The 16,174-nt window shown below is 39.9% G+C and overlaps 1 protein-coding gene across 2 annotated transcripts in view; it reads right to left on the reverse strand.

Annotated features, from left to right (window-relative positions):
• exoc3l4 (exocyst complex component 3-like 4) overlaps positions 1 to 14,072 on the reverse strand; it is a 38,384-nt gene extending 24,312 nt beyond the window's left edge. For both annotated transcript variants that reach the window (XM_060925847.1, XM_060925846.1), the window contains exons 1-8: positions 13,918 to 14,072; positions 7,098 to 7,388; positions 6,633 to 6,833; positions 5,637 to 6,255; positions 4,115 to 4,232; positions 3,882 to 4,007; positions 3,609 to 3,709; positions 983 to 1,081 (exon numbers count right to left, since the gene is read on the reverse strand). In XM_060925847.1, the coding sequence (XP_060781830.1) occupies positions 983 to 1,081; positions 3,609 to 3,709; positions 3,882 to 4,007; positions 4,115 to 4,232; positions 5,637 to 6,255; positions 6,633 to 6,833; positions 7,098 to 7,365 (1,532 nt within the window). In that variant the 5' untranslated portion in view covers positions 7,366 to 7,388; positions 13,918 to 14,072. The remainder of the gene's footprint in view (positions 1 to 982; positions 1,082 to 3,608; positions 3,710 to 3,881; positions 4,008 to 4,114; positions 4,233 to 5,636; positions 6,256 to 6,632; positions 6,834 to 7,097; positions 7,389 to 13,917) is intronic.
• Between the last annotated feature and the right edge of the window lie 2,102 nt (positions 14,073 to 16,174).

Genomic DNA, 16,174 nt, shown 5'->3' on the forward strand with positions numbered 1-16,174 from the left:
TGGCAGGAAAAAAAAAATTTTGCCGCCTATGTAGTCCCCTATTTATACAAATAGGAGTCATTCAGGATTCAGACATGTTTTTGCTCGGCGTTAGCAAGAGTTAGAGGTTTTTTATTATTTATTTTTTTCTTTACCAAATTCTGACAGAAAACGAGAGCGCCTGAAAAGGAAAACCGAGCTGAGGCGAGCCGACATTTTGAATCCTCATTCACGGCTGTAATGCAAATTGTTTCCTCCTCGGTATACAAGTGCACTTCCATGGCAGGAAAAAAACTACATTTTGCCGCCTATGTAGTCCCCTATTTATACAAAATTGAGTCATTCAGGATTCAGCCTTGTTTTTGCTCAGCATTAGCAACAGTTAGAGGTTTTTAGCTTTCTCCTGAAATGTTTTCTTTTATTTCTTCTTCCTCAGGGTAGTAAAACTCGCTTTTACTGTGAAGACTGTCGTTATCACTATGCATGCTGTAAAATTAATGCTATTCTCCTGAGAAATGCGAAAATAAATGTTGACAAAAATTGCTACTATGTTTGTTGTTGTTGTGAACGAGCGAGTCGCCAGAGGTCTGTAACCGGGGTCCGTAACTGGGGTCCGTATCGTAGGATACGGACCCGCTCGCCAGCCAGTCAGAGCGCAGATTTGATGGAAACCGGACCGTGAAAAAATAAAGTAACATAATAACACTGTTGGATCTGAGTGTGTTTGAAAACAGCACTGTGCTATCAGATCTAAATGTCACACGCCCACAATGCTCTGTTCGCCTACTTCACTGCAGGCTCCTTCATTATATAATCATGAAAACAGCAACACAGAGTAACTCTCTAAACATAAGAAACTCAGTGTGTGGGAGTTTGGTGGAAAACTGTACTTAAACTATGTGCTCCACTTTAGATGTTTGACACGAGTACATTAGAGGATTAAAGCATTGACATTCTTTGACATATTTTGTGTTAGGGATTCACAGTGTGTGATAGTACATACTTCAAATCTCTGAAGCTGTTGATGTAGGTAATGTGATATTCAGCCCATAGGGAAGGATCCAGAAGAGTTTTGTTCCATTGTACAAAGGCTGACTCAAATCTTTGGAAAGGGAGAAACAGAGACAGAGAGCAAAGTGAAGCAAAATATGGTATGTTGAAATCCAGAATTTTTTAAAACCTCAGCATTTCAACACAGGTTTTGATTTATGCTTAGAAGAACTCATATATAATAAGATAGCTATAATCCAGTGACATATGGAACACATCCTCTTTTTTTTTTTTTAAAAAAAGGATGTGTTCTTTCATATAAGCTGTCCCTAGACATCTCTCAGGTCATGCACTCAATGATTCCTCAATTAGAGGTCTGAAATATGAAGCAAGAAAATGGCCAGAAAATATGAAGCAAGAAAAGAATATGGACCAAGAAAGCTCCAATCTTACAGTAGCACAGAAAGATGATAGAGAATGAAAGTGAAAGTGTTTTCCAGACAGAATACTTTCAGCGAGTGACAGAATCTCATCTCATTATCTCATCTCATCTCATCTCATTATCTCTAGCCACTTTATCCTGTTCTACAGGGTCGCAGGCAAGCTGGAGCCTATCCCAGCTGACTACGGGCGAAAGGCGGGGTACACCCTGGACAAGTCGCCAGGTCATCACAGGGCTGACACATAGACACAGACAACCATTCACACTCACATTCACACCTACGGTCAATTTAGAGTCACCAGTTAACCTAACCTGCATGTCTTTGGACTGTGGGGGAAACCGGAGCACCCAGAGGAAACCCACACGGACATGGGGACAACAGAGTGACAGAATAACATAACAAAACAACAGATCTACAGTTAGGTGCATATATATTTGGACACTGACACAAATTTTGTTTTTTTACCTGTTTACTGAAACATATTCAAGTTATAATTATATAATGGACATGGACATGAAGTCCATACTTTCAGCTTTCATTTGAGGGTATCCACATTAAAATTGGATGAAGGGTTTAGGAGTTTCAGCTCCTTAACATGTGCCACCCTGTTTTTAAAGGGACCAAAAGTAATTGGACAATTGACTCAAAGGCTATTTCATGGGCAGGTGTGGGAAATTCCTTCATTCTCAATTAAGCAGATAAAAGGCCTGGAGTTTATTTGAGGTGTGGTGCTTGCATTTGGAAGATTTTGCTGTGACGAAAACATGCAGTCAAAGGAGCTCTACAGGTGAAACAAGCCATCCTTAAGCTGCGAAAACAGAAAAAAAACATCCGAGAAATTGCTACAGTATTAGGAGTGGCAAAAATCTACAGTTTGGTACATCCTGAGAAAGAAAGAAAGCAAGCACTGGTGAACTCATCAATGCAAAAAGACCTGGACGCCCACAGACGACAACAGTGGTGGATGATCGCAGAATAATTTCCATGGTGAAGAGAAACCCCTTCACAACAGCCAACCAAGTGAACAACACTCTCCAGGAGGTAGGCGTATCAATATCCAAATCTACCATAAAGAGAAGACTGCATGAAAGTAAATACAGAGGGTTCACTGCACAGTGCAAGCCACTCATAAGCCTCAAGAATAAAAAGGCTAGATTGGACTTTGCTAAAAAACATCTAAAAAAGCCAGCACAGTTCTGCAAGAACATTCTTTGGACGGATGAAACCAAGATCAACCTCTACCAGAATGATGGCAAGAAAAAAGTATGGTGAAGGCGTGGTACAGCTCATGATCCAAAGCATACCACATCATCTGTAAAACATGGCGGAAGCAGTGTGATGGCTTGGGCATGCATGGCTGCCAGTGGCACTGGGTCACTAGTGTTTATTGATGATGTGACACAGGACAGAAGCAGCCGGATGAATTCTGAGGTATTCAGAGACATACTGTGTGCTCAAATCCAGCCAAACTGATTGGTCGGCGTTTCATACTGTAATACAGATGGACAATGACCCAAAACATAAAGCCAAAGCAACCCAGGAGTTTATTAAAGCAAAGAAGTGGAATATTCTTGAATGGTCAAGTCAGTCATCTGATCTCAACCCAATTGAGCATGCATTTCACTTGTTAAAGACTAAACTTCAGACAGAAAGGCCCACAAACAGACAGCAACTGAAAACCGCTGCAGTAAAGGCCTGGCAGAGCATTAAAAAGGAGGAAACACAGCGTCTGGTGATGTCCATGAGTTCAAGACTTCAGGCAGTCATTGCCAACAAAGGGTTTTCAACCAAGTATTAGAAATGAACATTTTATTTATTTTATTTACAATAATTTAATTTGTCCAATTACTTTTGAGCCCCTGAAATGAAGGGATTGTGTTTAAAAAATGCTTTAGTTCCTCACATTTTTATGCAATCATTTTGTTCAACCCACTGAATTAAAGCTGAAAGTCTGAACTTCAACTGCATCTGAATTGTTTTGTTCAAAATTCATTGTGGTAATGTACAGAACCAAAATTAGAAAAATGTTGCCTCTGTCCAAATATTTATGGACCTAACTGTATATTTTGGTGGTAAATTAACTAATGTTATGTCAAACACTTCAAATGTTGTAGAAAAATCTGAGCCGGTGAAATGTTGGTGTCCCCATGATAAATATCTTGTTAAGCTATTTCCACGAGTTATGGAATTACAAACCGTTTGGGAAATTCCTTTAGCTCTTGAAGGCAGCAGCATATAACTCTGTGCTCCAGTTTCACATCAAGCAAACTGGATGCCTGGATTGGTCCGTTAATATTCTGGGGTAAGAAGAGCACAATTTGATGCACTGATCTACAGTATACATAAACACTTGATTGCCCCCTAGACTTAAAATGATGTATTGCATGCATATCTGCTCGCTGAAATTGTAAATAATAATGAATTTAAATTAAACCATATTGGTCAAGTGAGCAACTCTGTGGTGCATACCATCAAGATGTCCATGTGAATGTGAGAGAGGTAAAGTTCCTCATTAATCTGTGGTTTATTTTTGTCTTTCCACATCTCATCATGTTCCAGCTTAATTATGTTGTCCAGAGATGATCTCACATCTACCTGTTACACACAAAGAATCTTTCATTATTAAGTGTGTTATTTGATCACAGTAGCTTTGTTTCAGTGGCACAAAACTTCAAGACTACATATATTAATCTGTACCTTACCTGTAAGCGATCGCAGTATGCATTCTTGATCTGATCTAAAAAATCATCATCTAGTTTAAGTGTCTTCAGCTCCTCCTTCAATTCCAGCTGTAAAGAATCGCTTCCCATAATCTTCTCACTGTAGTAAATGTAACACTATCAAATTAATCATGCCTTATACCAATTAAAATGTTTCTTATAAAACAACTTTTAGACTATTTATTAAAGTAGTAATATAATAATATAATATAGTACTATAATAATAATAATATATAATACTATGGTAATATCTAGTAATATGGTAGTAGTCTTTTGTCCTTATAAGATCGTGCATTTTTAGAAAATGCAGGGGGGAACAATTGAATTATGCCTCTAATATGAATTTCTAATGAACAGCCTTTGCTGTAAATGCCTCCATTATTTGAGTTTCAGAATTATTCATGTGTTTGGAAGTATTGCGCTATCTTAGGGAACTGTGTAGTCACAATGTATTTAAGATGAATGATCAGTAATCAGTTCTTCAGAGACATTCAAAATTAAATCCATAACCTACAAAACGGGTCATGTTTATCAGCATTAAATGTTATATAAACAATGAAAAACGCAGACTAATGGTATAAAAAATAATGAATATAGACATACTAAGACATTAAGTCACATTTTCATAGTTTTTATACAATGTGAATCAAACACTCAAAGGGGAGTCAAATTCACAGACAACAGAAAACTAATTCAGCAACTAGAAACCATAATGACATGCTAATCTCTCGTCTCATGTCTAAAATTATAAACAGTGTTCTTAAGTAATATCATTATGAAACTAGCACTTTCCAAGTTTCTTCAAAATGCTAGATTTCACAGCTAATCAATTTATTGCCAGATAATGAAGTTACTATGCAAACTATGTAACAAGCTTTGAATAATTAATAATGATAGTATAAATATGCAGGTGATTATAGGAAATCGCGTACTGATTGGTCGAGAAACTTGGACTATTTCTCGATAATCACCTCGGGCGACTCGGCAAAACGGCTGCCAATCTGTTTGTCAAGTGAGGAAGAATTACAAATATTATGAAAGAAAATGCTGTTCAAAAAACACTAAAGATGCTGCGAAGTTTGGTCTGAAACTATTCAAAGGTAAGGTGGAATTGTGATTTATCTGTTTCAAAACAAAGTATTTTATGTGAGTCGGCATAGATAAGTGACACAACCCTGCGCCGCACCGTTATTACATTTGCATGCCACTTTTGAAGTTTGAAATAAATTTTTAAACTATTTTTTTAAATAATCACCTGTGTATTTATACTAAAACAATTAAATTAAAACATTAAATTAAACAATTAATTTAAACAATTACATTAAAAAATCTCGACTTTGTCTAAGTTATTATCCACTGATATTCAGTTCACCGGCGAATAATTGTTAAATAATAGGTGATGTACAAATTGTCCTAATGTGAGAATGACACTCCCAATACATCTCATCTTATAATTGGACTGCAATTACTCAAGAACACACTCTATTAATCACCAGGTCCTCACCTGTGGTAACGGTTCAAAATAAAATCCAGAAGGGCGTAGTAATCCTTCACTTCTGTCACTTTTTCCAGAAGCCCTTTCAAGTGTTCTCTCATGACCTTATGAAAGGCCAAAACATATGTTTCGAACACATTAAAGCTTGGCGGGTAACAGGACGTAAGCTCTGCTTTTACTTTCACCAACTGCTCAACAATCACTTTTCCCACTTGTCCTAAATGTATGGCCAACCAGGAAGTATTTTCCTCATGGCTGTCCAGGTGAATCTTCTTAATTGTCTCTTTCACTCCACTTTCTACTGCAGCCCCCCAGACATCTCTCCATCCCCCTGTCTGCCCCACATCTCCTTCCCTCTTTTCCTCTTCTTGGATGATGCCAGCCACCTGTACCAGTAGTTCTTTCCTGCAAGTAGGCTGGGTAGAGGATTGCTGGACAATTTCAGTAAGTTGATTTTGCAGGTTGTTGTCGAGCATACTCAAGTCTTTCTGTTTACTTAACATTTCCATTGGCAAAGCTTTTTCACCCAGTGCTTCTTGCTCACATTGAATCTCTTTTCGCAAGGAGAGTATATTGAGATAGGCCTCTTCCAATACATTATTTTTAATGAAATTGTTAATCTCCATTACTACAAAAACAGATAGGAAAAACAGAGAAAAGCAGACACGATAATGAAGATACATAAAAAATATGTAACACTTCAGTTGGTTTAAAGTGAATATTAACGCAAGAAATGTTACCCTCACAAATAAGCACTTCTCACAAACTACAAAACTACCTAATTCATCTGTGTCTACAGAAAACATTTGATTTTGAAACAGCTGCTTTTTCTTTTCTTTAAGAGAACAAGAGCGATAGGATCAGGCATGTAGGAAGATGCCTTAAGTGCGGTGGCTGCCAACTGAGTGTAAAAGTGTGACATCATAGATACTTAGGGTTTACCCCTTTCATGTCTATAAACAGTGAAGCTAAAAATTATTTAATTTTTTTTAAAAACACAATTACCTGATAAAGGTACTGGGGGGATCTCAGGTAGAATGTATAACTTCCAGACCTTTGCTGTTCCTCCTGTCACCTCTGAAGTTTTCTCCTCTGATGATAGCAAAACCTCTTTGCTGCTTAGCTGCTCTTGTTTGGGCGTATTTTCTTTCTTACTTCCAAAAAACATTCTCCTTCGAACAGATTCCTGCTTTGTAAGCTGTTCTTCTATTGTGTCATAAACAAAAGGACAAGTAAAAAAAAAAAATCACATTATAACTATATGATCACGAATCACCTAAAGCCTTTAGGGTGGCCAACAGTGATCCTATGCAGAAGTAAATAAAAAGAGGAAGTAGAAAAAGACAGGTATACAGAGTGCACAAAGAACCAGGAATTGGTGGCTGTCTATACTGAGGCGTACCGTATGCACGCCTCAGTATAGACAGGAAAAATATATTTTTCCCAACACTTTTGAAATGTGGTACTTACTTGGTGAAGTTGGAGATTGTACCATATAGTCAGAGGAAGTACCATGGTCATTTCCAGTATTTGGCCTTTCTTTGTTTTTGAAGGGCAAAGGACTTATCTCTCCAACTCGTCGAATGCTTTTTCTGACAGTTTTCATAATGCCATTCTTCTTTTTTGTACTATTTATCTGTGTGCTGTTATTTTCTCTCATTTCAGTTGAGAATAAGTCCTCACCACATGCTGAAATGTCACTAAGTCCATCTGCTTCAGTGTTTACGTTATCTGCCATCCTTCCAGCCAAAGGCCTATGATCTATAGGAGTATGACAGAGAAAAATAAATCAGATATGCTAAGGAAAGCTAAATAATCATGAAATAATAAGCATGTAATTAGTTTTGTATTGAAGGGTTGACTTGGCCATGTGATGGAAGTAGTTTTGTAGTTTCAACACCATGATCTTTTTGTTTACTGAAAACATGCAAATTGCCCTGAGAAGGGGAAGGTGTGTATGTGACCACAACTACACTACCTTACAACAGAGGTGGACAAAGTACCCAAGTTTATTACTTAAGTCAAAGTACAGATCCCACGGGTTAAATGTTACTCTGATACAAGTGAAAGTTGTCCAGTCAAATTTTTACTGAAGTTAAAGTCCTGAAGTACTTGCTTTTAAAAATACTTAAGTACTAAAAGTACATTTTCTGTCAATGCATCATTGTATTATTGCCACAACACTTACAAAACCTAATGCCTCTGAAGCAACTGACTGGATTTACTGACTAACTTGTACGTAGAACCTGTAGAGCTGAAGCTCCACCTGACATGCTAGCAAACTCTTTTCAAACCCAAAATCATATTGAGTAGCTAACACTACTAGAAAAGAAAGATTTCTAAATTTTGTTTATTTGGCAAGATTATGCTAAAACGTATTTCTGAAAGGACTTCAGATAAGTTAACGTTATTCATGTTAGTGTAACTCCGTTTTTACATGCTAACTAACAGTGTCCAAATTAACTAGCTATGTGTTAACGTTAGCCGTGGACAAGGCGATGGCAACTTGGCGGGCAAATCCATAGAAAGTCATTTGACTAACCAGACTGCATAACTATTGCAATGCTATCGCTAGCTCTAAAAGCACAGACAACTTCATTGCAAGCTTTCTCTTGGAGTAAAACATTTACATACCTCAATATGCTTCTGCAGGTTGGCCGGTGAGTTTTTGTAGGCCGTGATGTGGTCTACTTGAGTAAATGTCAAAATGTATCTACATTTAAAAGTGCATTAGCCAAGATTTGTCAAAATTTGGCAAGATTAGGAATCTAAATGTTATGTAGGTGGAGTTGAATCAGATTTGAATGCTTTTTTAAACTCCTTTAGCCCACCAGTGTACACAGCTCCAACTCCAGAAACTATGGTGGTTTACCTGGAGTTCGCATTTGCAAGGACTGTCATGACATTACTTTCAACCACAAAAGCAAAGTTACAAGAATCCATGCATCAATCCATTATCCGTAACCGCTTATCCTGTATAGGGTCATGGGCAAGCTGGAGCCTATCCAAACTGACTATGGGCGAGAGCCGGGGTACACCCTGGACAAGTCGCCAGGTCATCACAGGGCTGACACAGAGAGACAGACAACCATTCACACTCACACCTACAGTCAATTTAGAGCCACCAATTAACCTAACCTGCATGTCTTTGGACTGTGCGGGAAATCGGAGCACCCGGAGGAAACCCACGCAGACATGGGGAGAACATGCAAACTCCACACAGAAAGACCCCCATCGGCTGCTGGGCTCGAACCCAGAACCTTCTTGCTGTGAGGCGACAGTGCTAACCACTACACCACCGTACTGCCAGTTATAAGAGTATACACAATATACTACAACTTGTAATGATTTATGAGGATGGTCACAAGGGCATTTACTGTCCTTTTTTCTTTGTAATAAGCTCTTATGATCTTTAAGATGTGGTATTAACATGTTAGCCTTGCTAGCTAAAAGATACGCTGTTTGAAAGACAAGTTATGACTTTATAAACATGCAAGTGTTACATCTTCACCTGCTCGCACTCAGGAACCCACTTCACAGAATTCACAGCGACCTTCAAATACGGCCATCGTAGACCACAACAATCATCATGCATCGCACCATTCCCAGTCTCCAGAATTGTAATCAGACAGACCTGTTCCTGATTATAGCTCACATATTAAAGGACTCTCAGTTACACAGTTACTTTGTGAAGTAACTTTAGTTAGTCAGTTAGTCAAACCTTTAGAGTTTGTGCTGATCACCTGGTTATTGGCCCAGTTTGTGTTTTGATTATCGATTATAGTCTCTGCCTTTGACATTCTGTTTGTGTCTCGCCTGGCCATTGCCTGTTTACTATTACTGCCTTTGCCTCACAATTTGGATTTGTTTGCCATTGTGTTCTTAATAAGCACTCTGTTCTGCCTTTACATCTGTCTGTCGCCTGCATACCTGACACAAAATATTTGGCTCATAATGATTTATGAGGATAGTCATGAATGCAGTTATTGTCATTTTTTTTTAAATGAAATGAAATAATGAGGAAAAATGTATTGAATTGATTGGCTATGTAAAGCCAGCTACTCAAGCATTTCAAAACGTGATATAGATTCCATCTTGGAAAAGCACTGCCAGCATTTTTTCTAGTTTCACTATATTTCATGTCTATGCATTTTAGTTAATAGGAGAATTATCTGTCTGCGCTCAACATTTACTGATTTGAGACTGACACTATGTCTCAATTTACATACTTCCACACTTACACTTGCTATTTTGAGTGCAGAAGTGCATTCACACTGACAAGTATGGCAACATGCAGGGCACTATGAGTACCTAGATGCTGTACTCATAATGGTCAAAAAGGTTGAGTGTACAATGCTGGACACTTCTCATCCTCAGTGCTCACCATATTGGCTATGTAGCGGAAGGAGAAAGACCACCAGCCTATTTTCAGACAGTTGGAGGAGGGCACGTTGTTAACACCAATGATGGCATAATTTCCATTTCGTGTAAAGCGGGGGCACACACAAGTGAGGAAAATTAAAAACACGTTAATTTTTAAGATGTGTGCAAAAAAGCCAGTAGATATTTCAGCAGCTCATGTGACAATCGCAATCAAATGTTGTGACTGTCATTTCTGGTAAGTTTACAACTTGCGGCAGCACGGTGGTGTAGTGGTTAGCACTGTTGCCTCACAACAAGAAGGTCCTGGGTTCGAGCCCAGTGGCTGACAAGGGTCTTTCTGTGTGAAGTTTGCATGTTGTTTGCGTGGGTTTCCTCCGGGTGCTCTGGTTTCCTCCACAGTCCAAAGGCATGCAGGTTAGGCTAATTGGTGGCTCTAAATTGACTGTCGATGTGAATGGTTGTTTTTGTCTATGTGTCAGCCCTGCGATGATCTGGTGACTTGTCCAGTGTGTACCCTGCCTCTCACCCATAGTCAGCTGGGATAGGCTCCAGCTTACCTGCAACCCTGTAGAACAGGATAAGTGGCTATGGATGGATGGATGTACAACTTGCCTTGTCTGATTTGAGACAACACTATCCTGTTGAAATTCATGCACTATGGAAGTAAGTACATAGTGTGCACAGAGTACTACATGGAAGAGTACTAAGGGAAGTTTCTAGATTGAGACACAGAATGAGATTGGGTGGAGTGATGCAATGCTGGTGAGTGTCTATAAAATAACTGACAAGAGGCTCCTCCAAACACAAACAAACCTTGCAGACCAGAAGGCATTTTTCTAACCATGTTTCCTCAGCCACATAAAACACTTGAGTTGAGGCGATGGCATTATTTTTTATCATGTTCAACAGATTTTTCCATGCTCTTGTAATAAGAAGAAAAATGACTATTGCACCTTTAAATAAGCAAGAACACAAGTGATTTGTTTAGTACCTGGGAAAAAGAAATATCTCACTAAACTTTGAAGGTACAAGCACTGCCACCAAATGCTTAATTTTCATCAATAACCCATTGCAAAGCATCACAAGCTGTAGTGTGACTGTAGCCTAACCTATCAATCACAGCAACACTAGCCAAGTATTCACTCAATAATACTTTGTAAAATATAAATAGTCTAAGTATTTTCCACTCCTGCTATTAACTGAAAGTAAGTCAAATACTGTATAAGGCAGCATGGTGACGGGTAGCACTGCCACCTCATAGCTTCAGGGTCTCCAGTCGAACCCGAGTAGTTTGTATGAAGTTTTACATGCTCTTGCCATGTTCATGTGGGCTTCCTCTGGGTTTTCTTGTTTCTTCCCCCTCCCAAACATGCCAATACTGGCTACTCTAAATTTCCCCTGTGAATGAATTGCCAAGCTGTCTGTCTTGTGCCCAGTATTCCCAGGGTAGGCTCTGGAATCACATGACCCTGACTGGGATATATTTGTTACTGAAGATGAATAAAGGAATAATCCATGCACAATGCCAGATATGACAACACAAAGCACAAGGCATCAAAGTAAATCAAAAGAAATCCTCATGCTAAAATGTCTTCATTTAAATGGCATGCAGTTACGACCAATGTGAAATGATATAATTTATAAATATAAATCAGGAAAATCCTGTCCATGCAGTTCCATAGGGCATTTCCAAGTGCCCTTGTGTCATGAACCACATCCATTGAAAAAATTTAACTCTGAACACAAATTTAATTCTGAGGATACAGAATAGAATCTAAAACATTTTAAAACAAAATGTATATTTTTTCACACAATGTCTTAATTAAATCTGCCTTTATATATAAATTAAATCTTTTAAAATTATTTTAAATGTGGTAAATTGTGAAACTTTGAGATGAACACTTAGAGAGTAAAGCCTGGCTCCTCAGTTTAACCATAAACACTTGTTTACAAAACTCAGACACAAAATTAAACTGTTTTTTACAGCAAAAGAAAAAGAAGAAGAAGAGGAGGAGGAAGAAGAAGAGGAGGAGGAGGAGGAAGAAGAAGAAGTGGTGGAGGAGAAGGAGGAGGAGGAAGAAGAAGAAGAGGAGGAGGAGAAAGAAGAAGAGGAGGAGGAAGAAGAAGAGGAGGAGGAAGAAGAAGAAGAAGAGGAGGAGAAAGAAGAAGTAGAAGAAGAAGAAGAGGAGGAGGAGGCAGAAGAAGAAGAAGAAGAAGAAGAAGAAGTGGAGGAGGAGTAGGAGGAGGAGGAAGAAGAAGAAGTGGTGGAGGAGGAAGAGGAGGAAGAAGAAGAGGAGGAGGAAGAAGAAGAAGAGGAGGAAGAAGTAGTAGAAGAGGAGGAAGAAGAAGAAGAAGAAGAAGAAGAAGAAGAAGAGGAAGAGGAGGAGGAAGAAGAAGAAGTGGTGGAGGAGGAGGAGGAGGAAGAAGAAGAAGAGGAGGAGAAAGAAGAAGAAGAAGTAGAAGAAGAAGAGGAGGAGGAAGAAGAAGAAGAGGAGGAGGAGGAAGAAGAGGAGGAGGAAGAAGAAGAAGTGGTGGTGGAGGAGGAAGAGGAGGAAGAAGAAGAGAAGGAGGAAGAAGTAGAAGAAGAAGAAGAAGAAGAAGAGGAGGAATAAGAAGAAGAAGTGGAGGAGGAGGAAGAAGAAGAGGAGGAGGAAGAAGAAGTAGAGGAGGAGGAAGAAGAAGTAGTGGTGGAGGAAGAGGAGGAAGAAGAATTAGAAGAAGAAGAAAAAGAAGAAGTGGTGGAGGAGGAAGAAGAAGAAGTGGTGGAGGAGAAGGAGGAGGAGGAGGAAGAAGAAGAAGAAGAAGTGGAGGAGGAGGAGGAAGAAGAAGAAGAGAAGGAGGAAGAAGTAGAAGAAGAAGAAGAAGAAGAAGAAGAAGTGGAGGAGGAGGAAGAAGAAGAGGAGGAGGAAGAAGAAGTAGAGGAGGAGGAGGAAGAAGAAGTAGTGGTGGAGGAAGAGGAGGAAGAAGAATTAGAAGAAGAAGAAAAAGAAGAAGTGGTGGAGGAGGAAGAAGAAGAAGTGGTGGAGGAGAAGGAGGAGGAGGAAGAAGAAGAAGAGGAGGAGGAAGAAGAAGAAGAAGTGGAGGAGGAGGAGGAGGAGGAGGAGGAGGAGGAGGAGGAGGAAGTAGTGGAGGAGGAGGAAGAAGAAGAAGAAGAAGAAGAAGAAGAAGAAGTGGTGGTGGAGGAGGAAGAGGAGGAAGAAGAAGAGAAGGAGGAAGAAGTAGAAGAAGAAGAGGAGGAGGAAGAAGAAGAAGTAGAAGAAGTAGTGGCGGAGGAAGGGGAGGAAGAAGAAGAGGAGGAAGAAGACTTAGAAGAAGAGGAGGAGGAAGAAGAAGAAGAAGAAGTGGAGGAGGAGGAGGAGGAGGAGGAGGAAGAAGAAAAAGTAGAAGAGGAGGAGGAAGAAGAATTAGAAGAGGAAGAAGTAGAGGAGGAGGAAGAAGAAGAAGAAGAGGAAGAAGAGGAGGAAGAAGAAGTAGAGGAGGAGGAAGAAGAAGCAGAAGAAACAGTCAGCTAGCTGATTGTTATATAATATTCTATCATAGTTACCCGCTAAAGAAGTCTAATGCTCGCCATAGCCCTGTTGTTTTCACCGAAATATAACATTATGCACCTTAAAACTAGCTTAGCCTATATTACCTTTCGAAACAAGCAAACTATTTCTAATAGTCTTCAGGAAGTTGGAAAGGTTTAGGCGATAAACCTGAAAAGCTTCGCACACAGGTAGCCTACTGAATCGACTCCCTTTAACCTTGAGAGCGTCTCGGACAGGCACGACTGCACAGATAAGCAACCCGAAGAGCGGAGTATTAACCCTGTATCACCTCTCCGACGCCTGAGCCGGCTACAGTACTGACTTTCATATCGACCAAACAGCCTGCGATATCATTTCGCTAATTGGCGGACACTTACCATGCACTGCAGGTTACAGAAACCTCAAAGCAAATGCGCAAACCCTTTCCTTTCGCTTCTGTAAAAGCTGTCGAAGTGCACTAAGGTTCACCTCGGGAAAGCACCTGCAGCCATTACAGCCACACACCACTTCATCCAGGTGTGTAGGGGTGGAGACAGCAGCAGCAACAACAACCCACCTAACAAGCCGGTTTCATCCCGTAAATGTACGACTGTAAATATAATCTGAGCAGTCAGTGACTCAGGAAAAGTTAAACTATAGCCTATTAATATAACCTGCGGCTGAAAACACTTCCTATTTTCATACACATTTAGATCTAAACGTACCACACACACACACACACACAGGCTGTAATGTGTGACTCTGTACAGATCTGATAAAAACATACATGAGCTGGAACATAGGGAGACTATAACCTGTTTAATGCCTTTGTGTGTGTGTGTTCCTGAATGACGTCAGCGTTTATGTTAATAATTTGCGGGGGGGGGGGGGACTTTGTGCTTATGACTTGCAGAAGTTTAGTAAAATTATGGACGTATTTAAATAAACCACATATTACGTTACACTGGTTAAATTTAAAAGGAAAGGAAATAAAGATAAATGGTTAAGCAGAGGCGATTCTAGAGTCTGTTGTGGCCCCAAGCAAAAATTTCCAGGGGGCCCTTCTGACCAGTGTTCATCACCAATATGTTATAAATAATCTGACACCAACGAAAAATGTATGAAACCAAAGTTTTTTAAATTCCAAATGTGAAAATACAATGGTAAAGAACAATAAAAAAACAAAAATACGGGCGGCACGGTGGTGTAGTGGTTAGCGCTGTCGCCTCACAGCAAGAAGGTCCGGGTTCGAGCCCCGTGGCCAGCGAGGGCCTTTCTGTGTGGAGTTTGCATGTTCTCCCCGTGTCCGCGTCGGTTTCCTCCGGGTGCTCCGGTTTCCCCCACAGTCCAAAGACATGCAGGTTAGGTTAACTGGTGACTCTAAATTGAGCGTAGGTGTGAATGTGAGTGTGAATGGTTGTCTGTGTCTATGTGTCAGCCCTGTGATGACCTGGTGACTTGTCCAGTCTTTCGCCCGTAGTCAGCTGGGATAGGCTCCAGCTTGCCTGCGACCCTGTAGAACAGGATAAAGCGGCTAGAGATAATGAGATGAGAAAAAATAAATAAATAAGCCCTCGGGCCCCGACTCTCGGGGGGCCCCTGGGCCAGGGGGCCTCAAGCAGTTGCCTGCCTTGCCTGTTCACAAGCTGCGCGTCTGTGGTTAAGCAGTCCACTGAAACGTTGCAGCAGTAAAAATTTAAGTATAAACTGGTCTCTGTAAGGCTGAAGTACATCAGGATTGATTGATTGATTGTTTTATTCCGGACAGTAAAGAAGATAAAAAAATAAATAAATAAAAAATGCAATAATCAAAACATCGTCATAAACAAACAGAATAGCATAGCCACAAGGCAGTAACATAATAGTGTTCGGAAAGGATTAGGAAGAAGTAAATAACTTATCAAATCCTAACCCTCTATACCACCGCTAATCAAACGTCACTTTCCGCCAATTAATTAACTGTAACATGTATAAGCAATTAATTAATAACATGTAGGCTATGATACGTTTTTTGCAGTGTGCGAAATGGGGGGGGAGGGGTCGGGGGGGGGGGTTGACCCTCCCAAAACTACACAAGCCCCCTCAAAAGATGTATTTTAAAAGACCAGGGTGGGTCCCAAAAAGACCCTTGTAAAACAAAATTTTTTAAATTTATGTGCAAATACTTATAGAAATACCTTCACGTGATATGGCAGTATCAGTTTGAATAAAAGCTTTCCTCTTATTTATACATTGTTTATTTACCTTATTATTATGGTATAACATATTATTACGGGATAACAACAACTGATTCCCATAAAGTTTATTATCTAAGTTTTGGGTGACCAGGGTCACTGACACTGACCCCCAACCAAAATCTATTTCGCACACTGGTTGTTTGTGTTTAATCTTTCATGATATTGTAGCTTTATGTTTATGAACAAGTTGGTGTTTTAATGTGCTGTCCATAAACAGACTCGTAGTCTTTTTCCTCATCTCATTATCTCCAGCTACTTTACAGGGTCGCAGGCAAGCTGGAGCCTATACCCCGAAAGGCGGGGTACACCCTGGACAAGTCGCCAGGTCACCACAGGGCTGACACATAGACACAGACAACCATTCACACTCACATTCACACCTACGCTCAATTTAGAGTCACCAGTTAACCTAACCTGC

The sequence above is a fragment of the Neoarius graeffei genome, chromosome 7 (assembly GCF_027579695.1).
Source record: "Neoarius graeffei isolate fNeoGra1 chromosome 7, fNeoGra1.pri, whole genome shotgun sequence".
In the NCBI taxonomy this organism is placed as follows: Eukaryota; Metazoa; Chordata; class Actinopteri; order Siluriformes; family Ariidae; genus Neoarius; species Neoarius graeffei.